Below are 10050 nucleotides of genomic sequence, written 5' to 3' on the forward strand. Positions count from 1 at the left end.
GAACGGGCCAAGGCCCCTCAAAGGATCATCTAGATGCTGCACGGATACAGAGTAGGGTGATTGGTACTGTAAAGTCTTTCTAGTCCTTGTCCGAGAAACCTGCGCAACATACGTCAAGTCTGCTGGAAAGAGGCACAAAAAGAGGAAAGGGGAAGGCAATAAAAACAAGAAAGAGTGAGAGAGATGAGCATCGTCCATGACCCTTGTTGACGCTAACCAACGGATGGGCTGTAGCCAAGATTCTTTGTTGAGCGAACCACATATTAAACTGGTCCTATCCCATAGGACCTGCGGAGAGTCGCCTCTATAAGTGGGGAGTGACTTTGACGCTTGAAACAAGAGAATCTGGGTCTGGGTTTGGGTCTCCTGTTGATCTAGACCTTCTTCTCCTAGCTTAGTCTAGTTAAGCCTTGTGACAGTGGCAGGCAAAGGGAGTGACAGTTACTCGGTTCCGACAACCAAAAAACTTTGAATGGTTCTAGAAGATGCAACCCATGACTCTGTTGAGTTTTCGTAGATACCTACTGTTCCTGTTCCTGAGTGTACCTGAGTATGGCCGTTGAGGTGTTTGAGTATCAAGTGCTGGCCACATCCACATACATAGTACTCTATTAACGTTCAGTACACGTACCAGACCAGGATAAAAGACTCAACGCGCAAGTCATCCCCCTCTCTGGTTTAGTTGGTTCTTGTTGATACGAAAATCCCCCCTTCTCCTCAGCCTCCCTTGAGTCGACTTCCTAGCGGAGGTGACCCCCTAGAAAAGAACCCCTGTGGAGCAGGCGCAGCAGGGGGGGGCGTTGCAAAGTACCCACAAGACCCTGAAAAACCGGCCTGGGGTTTTAAGTTAGCCTCCGTCCGCGGGCTGCGAGTGCGAACACAGCAAAGCGCCCGCTGTGTTTTAGCCAGTCATAAACGAGTCCCGGCGGGTTCCCGGTCACCCAAGTACGCGTAATTTTGATGAATCTCTTGGGGTCTATTCGTTTACCAGATCTCGTAAAAAAAAGTTAAAAAAGGGGCCATAAGTGTTCTTTTCAGTGACGAGATTACGCGTTTGGTCTTTTCAACTAAAACATGTGCATGTGGATGTTATTATCATTACCGCATCAAGCATGCACGTGGGTAACTAAACTGGACTATCAACAACAATATTAAAAGGGGCGCCTAACAATATCCAAGATTGCCACTATTTTGCCTAGTATGTAGGTAGGTTAGAAACATCCCATGAATCGAACCACTCAATCTCTCTTTCTCTCATTCTCTCCTCTTTTTCCATCTCAATCTTGGCATCTAAAAGCAGCTCTCCGCATATGCTAAAGCTATCTCTTGAACTAGATCCACATGGATCAACTGGTTCCTTTTCTTTTGCTGCGCCGTTGATGGCGTCGGCCCAGAAATTAAAGAAATCGGGTGAGGCCTTTTTTTTTTATTTGGCTTCCCTGCTTTTTTCATACCGGAAGAATACATACAGAAAAAAGGAAAAAGGGGGTGTGCAACTGTTGAAAGAAGCTAAGCTTTTCTGAATCCTTGTCCTGATGCGAGGTTAAATTAGATTTGGTCTCTGGCGTCCAATCCCATGGTCAAGAAATAACGTGTCAAGATTAACTCTGGCCACAACACAGACCAGATCAGACCAGACCAAAGAGTCCCCCCACGTTGACTTATCTTATCAGTCCTTGATTGAATGCTTGGCTCTAGGGTAAGAATAGACACAATACTTGAGACACGCATCATCCAACGTAATATCGATGGACATACTACCTGGTAAATATTGGCTTATGTTAGAAATATCCTTGGCTCAGTTCCACATCGATCAGCCGCTGAATTACGCGTTTACCGTTACAAAAACTTGACTCGATGTTGTGAGCGTGATATGAGGATACATTCTTCAGCGACATGCCACGACGTCACTGTGCTTCAGAATGGGTGGCGGGTTTTACGTGCCAGCATCATCCTTGGCCGACTTTTCATTATTCATGGAATATGGGCAGACAGGAGCTGATACCGTATATACTACACCGAATGGATTGACTCTTACAAAGTAGAGCTTTCAATAGACTCTAGTCAAGCTACTCATATGTTGTAGGTAATTTACATTGCATTTCGATAACTCTCGCAAAGATCCGAACACAGTGATTGGTCGAAAAGAGACCATTACCCGTTCGGAAGCCAAATGCTGGCCCGCGATACAATTGAACTCGCAGACTTAAAGCCGATAAAAAAAATACATACTTCCTCTAGACCGTTGAATGAAAGTGTGACTTTTCCCCGTGGTTGTGTTCTCATGACTTCTGCTCTTTCTATATTGCTAGTGTATCGCCAAAGACTATTTTAATATTAGTATACTTCAAATACAGTCAATTGTAGATCAACAACAAAGTCCCCGATAACTTTCCGCGCGACGATATAAAAATCATTGACCGACACTTCCATTGCAATTGCTTCATTTGAACTCAAAATTACCCTGTATCATCTAAAAATGGCAGTCAACTTACTTCCGCGTAATACATTCACAGCCCGCAGTGGCAACGCGTACTCGTTCATCTCCATTAAACCCACATCCCACAACACGACACTTTTATTCCTCCACGGCTTCCCATCCACACTCAACGACTGGATCCACCAAATTCGGCATTTCTCTTCAGAAGGCTATGGCGTCGTAGCGTTGGACATGCTCGGATACGGCGACAGCTGCAAGCCCGACGATGTTACCCTGTATCGTCTTAAACCAATGAGCGATGAAGTAATTGAGCTTTTAGACCTTCTCGAATTAAAGACTGTCGTTGGAGTAGGTCACGACTTTGGCGCGACGCTACTATCACGGATAGCGGCCTATCACCCATCGCGATGGGAATCCCTCGTTTTCCTCGCTGTTGGACCGCCACCGCTTGGAACGTCCTTTGACGTAGATTTGATCAACCAGATGACCAAGCAAATGCTGGGTTATGAAATGCTAGGATATATACCGTGGCTGGCAGACCCTGATTCTCAAAATATCCTTGAGAAAAACGCAGAGGCGGCCATGAGTTTGATGTTCTGTTGTGATCGGGAGGCGTGGAAGGAGTGGTTTCATCCTCTCGGGAAGATGCATGACTTCGTGCGAGAGAATCGCAGACTTCCCATCGCATTGTGGTACACTGGAGACCTTCAAGAGGCCCACCTCAAGGCCTTTGGCTCACCAGGTGGATACAAGGGTGTTTGTCGATGGTATCGCATGTGGAAGGATAATCTCTTTACGCCCGATGAGAAGGGTTTCGAAAACTTCAAAATCCGACAACCAGTTCTTTTTGTTGTGCCTTCTCACCCTAAAGAGTCAATGGCCCAGCAACAACAAATGCTTTCATCATGGGCCTCAAACCTCCAAACTGTTACTCTCGATACGAGCCACTGGCTTCATCTTGAGCAACCCGACCAAACCAACACATCCATCCAAGAGTTCATTAACTCAAGCAGGCATGTTTAGTACTTCAGGCCTTAACCAATCAAATGTGTCCAAAAGATCAAAATTGAAGTCCAACTGCGTCGGAATGTCCCAGTCCAGCGTATCCAGCGCTCCACCGCCGGCGATGGGAGCGTTGAGGTTGTGGTCCAGCACGCCTTGTAAAACAGCTTTGCAGTCTGCGCAGAGGTCTGCGTTAGGAGCTGGGGGTCGAACCCAGTCAAGAAAACCGATAAGAAGACTGAGCTTTTGTATTATCGCTGACCGGCTTAGTTTGGGACAGTCGGGGTGGGTTCCGCGAAATGTTGGGCGGAGTAGTTCAAGGCAGAGGATGCCTCCTCCTGGTGCAGCAAAAGCCATTAACTACTATGGTTAGCAGGACATAATATGACGCCATGAATTACTGTACTTACCAGCCATTCAAAGTCTCGCCTTACTCCAGCGAAGCGGTCTTGATGTGTCCAGAATAAAAGCGTCAAACACACCATCTCAAAGCTAATCACCAGTAACTTGTTCTCATCAACATGTCCTAAACGAAGCGATAACCTCTCGGCAAAGAACAAGTTTTGTAAATGCTCCAAGCGAACAAGTATCCTCACGTATACATTCTCCACGTTGCAATTCGGATCATCTAGTTCGTCTGCTTGATGGATGAGATTCCGGGGGAATCGCTCGTATGTTCGTTCGCAGCGTGTCTTCAATTCACTGCAAGTGTTAGTAAAACCCTGGAGAGAAACATTCACCTTTAAACTTACGCCAGTAGTTCAAAGGTCGCTTTCACACTACTCGCCAACGCCATCTCAAGAAGTTCACCTTTTATAAGAGCAATCTGTACACGAGCCCTTATTACCGCTGCACCAAGTAAATCTCCATCTGGTCGAAACCCGTTGTCGTCTAGCCTTTGCATCGCGCTCTTGATAGCAGCATCGCCACCCATGAGATCCTGATCATCTATGTCTATCGCCAGAGGGCCCGAGAAGTAGCGATGGCTGAGAAGTGGTGGTCGACCCGTGAAGGAGACGAGGACTTTGTCGAGAGCATAGACGCGGGCTGTTATGCGGCGTTTGTGTTCCGAGCACAGGGAAGGCACGTAGTTTGGGTCTTCAACGCCGACGTGAAGACCGAGGAAGGTTAGAAGGGCGACCGTCTCGGCAGCGTAGCTCCAGCATGTTAAACCTGGAGACATTAGCGATGAACGAAACTTGGTGTGTACAAACTCACCAGCGTCACCTGTTACCAGCGACTCAATGGTTGTTCTGCGATAACATAAATAAAGAAGTATATCGTTGGCAGTTGTGAAATGACGAACAAGCTCGACACAATTGCCTAAACACTTGTTCACGGCTGCAGCTTCCATACCGGGAGCGCCATTCCAATATGTCCAGATAAGTCCGATGGACTCCCAACGAATGTTACTCCCTGTGAACTGATCGGTCCAAGCCTTTGCGCTTGAATGTTCATCACGAATGGGTCTCGAGGTATTGTTGCTGATGCACAAAGCCATCTCTTCAAGCTGCACGTCTTCCCTTGCATCCAAGTACTCACCCCAGTCCTCCTGAAGAGTACGCAAGATATCTTCAATGACCATAAACATCCAATCATCAACGCGACAGTGAAGCTTATTGGGCATGACATCGTCGCGAAGACCGGGCAGGTGACGGAGGACAAAGAGGCACATCTCGCGAAGATGAGATGGCATCTCAATCAAGCAAGCCCTCGTCCTCGGCGGCCTCCTTGGACTTGGCTCAATTTCGAGCGCAGGTCCATGGATGAGCGAGAGACTGTTCCTTGTTTCTTCAAAGACTGCATTGTGACTGGTGAAGCCAAGATAGCCAGGTGCTATCGAAGGTGAGGGAGTTGACGTGGACTCTGCACTCTGACCTACACTCGCACCGGCAGTAGTTGTGTTTGAAGGAGAGATTGTGTGCGTAGAAGTGACTGTACTTGATGGGGCTATGACTCGGCTTGGCGACCGAAGCCGTTGCTTCTTGACTCTTGGCTCCGAGATGGTGTACACACACGACTCTTTTCGTTTTTCGCACCGAGAACATATGGGTTGACCATGATCGCACGCAACTTTCCGCGCTCGACAAGGATCGCAAGCCTGAGGACGACCGTTTAAGCGTCGCAGAAGAGGGGCATCTCCCATGATGCAATTCAGTGTTGCTTTCAAATCGTGATGATTATAAATCTCGGTCTCGGCTTGGAGATAGTATGTTTTGGTGAGGATTGGTGTATGTCGGCTTGAAGATTCACGGTCTCGGCTTGAAAAGTAAGACGCTCGGCTTGGAATTTAATGGGCTCGGCTTCAAGATTATGGAGCTCGGTTTGAGCTAAACACCACTGAAAGCGACTCTACCCCACATGGTTCAGCTCGGCTTACAGGGGTTTGACTTAATTGAGCACGCCGAAGCATGTTAGCACGTTGAAGTGCGGAATGTGTCACTCGGAGACGGAGACGTTTGGCTGCAGGGCTGACAAGATGGAAGTTTGTTAAGGGCGTACTCACCGTCGCTGTGACTCAAATTGCGGGCTGCGGCTGATGGATCGAACACAGGTCAAGCCGAGTCATCATGTAGAGTTGAGTATAAGTAGATCTGGATGCCCCCTCGACGTTTGGATCATCAATTCGATATACAATCACATTCAATTCAATCAAGGCATTGAAAATTCGATACTACCAAATCGACTACACTACTATTTCGATACTTCAACACTTCAATACAAACTTCAACATGTCTCAGCTCTCAGCTACATACAAGACTTCCAACATCTCCGAGACAACTCTCGTTGACACTTCCAAGCCTTCAACAAGTACAAAGCCTGGTATGCTTCAATCTTTTCATCTATTAAAATCACGATCTAAAATATCCAGGTCTTGAAACAACCCATAAACCATCCCTCAAGGAAAAGATCCAGAGGAAGCTTTCTGGCTCCGTCGATCCTACAAAGAAACCGGCTGACCCATACAAGTCATGGGAAGCTCGATCAGGTCAGTACAGCACAGAAGATAATCACTAGTCAATTGGTGAGACACATGCTAATATGTTGATAGTAGCGCTGCTATAAATTGTGGATGAACTTTTGAGAAGGATCTGGACCGATTGGAACACGCCAATAATTTGTTTGGGCGATTAGTATTGGTTTATTGTTGTACTTTGATGATGACGATGGAGATATACCCGTGTTAGAATAATAAATTTTGTCAATTGTAATAGTGCTTAGTCTCAATGCTGAATTAGTGACTGATGTTGCCCGATGTCAGCCTTTAGTACCGTCCGTTGACCACACGGATTGTCTGGAACTTGGTAGTGTGGTCAGAGTTAGGATCCCGACAAAGAGTCAGGATTTGCACTTGAGCGAATGTCATCCAAGAAGTGACAATCATACGATCAACGGAACGTTACTAATGGTAGGAATGCTAGCCCTGTGGCCAAAACAATGGACGCAAACATGAGATCGAGCGCCCGGCATTCCTGGGACTTACTCCGGCTGTATTCAGTGATTGGAACCAGGTAGTCCATTTACCATCATGCTTATATCTACTGCGCGCGCCTGCAGAGACTCCGGTAGTTGCGGGCGTAGTATTCCTTCTTACAATCCTTTAATTCCGGTAGTCGTAAGCTGTATATGATATCGTACTTCGAAAACATCAGCATCCTCAGCCCTGCGTTTGGCCGTAAAAATCTGACCACTCTGAATCGGTCGGTTAGTGCTTAGATCATAAGCCTTAACTCCGTTGATAGCTTGACAGTTACCACAGTTGGGATTGCTGCAGGCGTCGCCTGTCCTCCATAACCGTGGCTGAGGTTCCCTGACAGCCCAATTGATTGCCGTTGTTGGTCGATTGTAGGTACATGAGAGTTTCAGCCGAGAAGTAATGGTCACCCCGCCTGGCCTCGCTCAGAACGACCTTCCGGGATAGTGACCTACATGACATATCGTTTCTGGACCATGGCATCAGGAATATCCATAGGGAGTCGACAATGCTTGGACGAGCCAAGAATATCATCTGGAACAGGTCTTCCATTGCGAGATAACGCAATTGAGCTCGAGGAACCAGCGTGGTATCAGGCTTTAGCCCCCAGCACAGGAGCGTCGTATGAATCTTTGTAAGCCCATGCGCAGGAGATTGTCGAATGTTAAGTGATATGACAGACGACGAAAGATTGCGTTTGCGGTCTTGGAGTCGTGACTTCAGGCCAGTCAAGGGTGTGCCTGAGCTGATATAGAGTCGTGATTGTCTGTCATGTATGTAGCTTGAAGATGTTCAAATAAACCGCTGGTCGAATAGAGTATCTGGGAAAGTGGCATCCTTCATCCGCCTCTAGATCAATGAGAGTTGTTGTAGTCAGCGCTCAACATCATCGAAAGTAGAATAAAATATTCTGGGCTGTACCAGAACTAACTTACACAGCAACGAATTTTGACGTTCAAAACGCATATGAGTTCTGTACACGATATGAAGACATTTTTTATACAGACTTTACAGAAGCACAAGCACACGATAGATCAGATCATCGCAGCGGTCGGGGACGCCTGCAATTACCATCGATTCTATCCCGGAACAAAAGGTCTATAGCGATGCCCCGAAAAACTTTCGCTGCGATATATGCAATGTGGTAGCGTTGGTATAGAATCATGTTCTGGTGTGCAACCCCTTCTGTTCTTGGCTAGAAGGTAGTGGAGGCCTTGGGTTATATCTCTGCAGAGGACACTGCGGCAGAATACGGCCATTTGTCTGAGCTGAACAAATCGTTTCGTTGTCTACCCCCTGCGACCACTCCAGCCCTGGACCTCGAGGGTGACCATCTTCACGCAGATAACGACGTCGTGACTCCAGCTCAAGACATTGAGTGTAACCATCTTCGCTCACTGCGGAGAACGACAAGTCATGTACGAGACATGTCAAGGTCCTCATCTGACTAGCGAGTGTCAGGTCGACGGCGACAAAGTTCCTAACCAAGCAGGTGGCAAGCGTCCCACTATCAAAGCGGCCAGAGAGACAACGACGTCGTGCACGCTAGTTCTCGGCACATTAGTAGTGATCTGCGAAATTATTTCGTGTCTACCCCGAGATAGACGAGATAGACGCCTGTATCTGATGGCCTCCCTCCCGCTGCTAAACGGAACAGTATTTCACGTAGGACAGCACCTTGTACAATCATGAATGAACTGGAACGGTGAAGCCACCGCCAAGGACGGCCTCGAATTCGGTTGAGACTGCGTTATAGCCCAACTATACATGGTCCGTCAAGCAATGATATGCCCATCTCCACGGTCCATAACATCGGGCTTCCTCACAAGAGCCTTCTTCACCAGATCCTCCGCATTTTCAATATCAGCCCGACTGTAATATCCCCACTGCTTATTAGATCTTCTGCCATAAAGCCCATGCCAGTACCTGACCCTGTTACCAAAATGAGTGGCAGTAATCATATACACCTCCTTGACATAGTCCTCAACCGTTTCTTTAGTCCAACTAGCGTTGTGTCTGAAAGCAAGACTGAAACCTAGGAACTTGTCGCAATGCGTGGCGTCGGCGGGTATTTTAGGAAGCCCGGGAAGCATGAAGCAGTAGAATGCTGCTGCGTTGGTCGGAGAGATGGCGGCATGGTCTAGACGAGGGGTGGCAGGGGTGATGAGAATGCGCTTGTCAGCGCTTAGAGCAGATGGTTCGACTCGACCTTCGAATTTGTTTGATAGAGTGGTGAGGTAAGTGTTGTAGAGGTCGATGGTGTTTGGGTCGTTTGGGTCGAGAGGCGGGTAGACACTGAACCCGCAGTCGAATTCGAGGACACGCATATTGAAGATATCCTTTGAAGAAGAGATGGTGACGACGATGATGATGGTGAATGGCCTGCAGAGTAGATTTCGTGTCGAAGAGGTAGAATGAGTTGCTTGAGTATTGGACAGAGAACAAAGGAATTTTGAGCCAACTTATACTTGGACATCAAAGAAAGACTTTGTGATGGGGAAGTTTATTCTATGCCCAGAGATCATGTGAGCACCGTTTCGTTATTTAAATTTGCCAAATAGATGTATAGCAATAAATTATAACATTGAATCTTATGCTGTTGGCTTCGAGTTCCCCGCGTTAGTAGAAGATATCTTGACCAAAGATTATGGTCACTTGTAGCAGAACTCCAAACCTTGAATAGAATAAACATCATCGATAACACCTGACTTGTGTCATTTGTTTATTTAAGCTCAAAACAAAGATATTCGTTTTCCCTCAATTGGAATAGTCCAACTATACATGGTCCCTTGCACTGACACCAAACACCTTTGAACAGACTCATTTGTCTTTGATGTCCATGCATGAAAGCGTGGCCTCTCTGGCGTTAACTACACGGATCCACATGTTCGTTACCAGAGCATCGGAGTTGTGGGGTACACATGATAGATCAACTTGACACTTTAACTTACACGTTGTTACGCTCTAGAACGCAGTGACTGAGGCTTTCTACCCTTATTTTTCACTTTTATATATTCCTTTACAGCGATCGAAATGCCTTTTCTGTGAAGATCTCTGGATTTGAGTACCTTAAGCATTGGCCCCGTAGAACGTTGATCTCGTCTGGCAGAGTAATAGGGTGTCGTGGCTTTTA

General features: G+C 47.0%; 4 protein-coding genes across 4 annotated transcripts; 2 read left to right on the forward strand and 2 right to left on the reverse strand.

The window, feature by feature from the left end:
- Window positions 1-2170: 2170 nt before the first annotated feature.
- Window positions 2171-3803, forward strand: EDB82DRAFT_59986 (Alpha/Beta hydrolase protein). The gene has a single exon (XM_025730106.2). The coding sequence runs from the start codon at window positions 2480-2482 to the stop codon at window positions 3461-3463; it is 984 nt and encodes a 327-aa protein (XP_025589264.1). The 5' UTR covers window positions 2171-2479; the 3' UTR covers window positions 3464-3803.
- Window positions 3709-5588, reverse strand: EDB82DRAFT_520820 (uncharacterized protein; the record flags this gene model as incomplete). Its single annotated transcript, XM_065609071.1, has 4 exons — window positions 3709-3780; window positions 3853-4144; window positions 4195-4615; window positions 4661-5588. 4 exons carry the CDS (start codon window positions 5586-5588, stop codon window positions 3709-3711), a joined length of 1713 nt encoding a protein of 570 aa, XP_065465667.1.
- Window positions 5589-6174: 586 nt separating this feature from the next.
- Window positions 6175-6508, forward strand: EDB82DRAFT_520821 (uncharacterized protein; the record flags this gene model as incomplete). Its single annotated transcript, XM_025730104.2, has 3 exons — window positions 6175-6265; window positions 6315-6431; window positions 6495-6508. 3 exons carry the CDS (start codon window positions 6175-6177, stop codon window positions 6506-6508), a joined length of 222 nt encoding a protein of 73 aa, XP_025589262.2.
- Window positions 6509-8692: 2184 nt separating this feature from the next.
- EDB82DRAFT_551256 (uncharacterized protein) lies at window positions 8693-9244 on the reverse strand (the record flags this gene model as incomplete). The annotated part of the gene is made up of 1 exon (XM_025730103.1): window positions 8693-9244. One exon carries the CDS (start codon window positions 9242-9244, stop codon window positions 8693-8695), a length of 552 nt encoding a protein of 183 aa, XP_025589261.1.
- Between the last annotated feature and the right edge of the window lie 806 nt (window positions 9245-10050).

Source organism: Fusarium venenatum (assembly GCF_020744135.1).
Source record: "Fusarium venenatum strain MPI-CAGE-CH-0201 chromosome Unknown EDB82scaffold_1, whole genome shotgun sequence".
In the NCBI taxonomy this organism is placed as follows: domain Eukaryota; kingdom Fungi; phylum Ascomycota; class Sordariomycetes; order Hypocreales; family Nectriaceae; genus Fusarium; species Fusarium venenatum.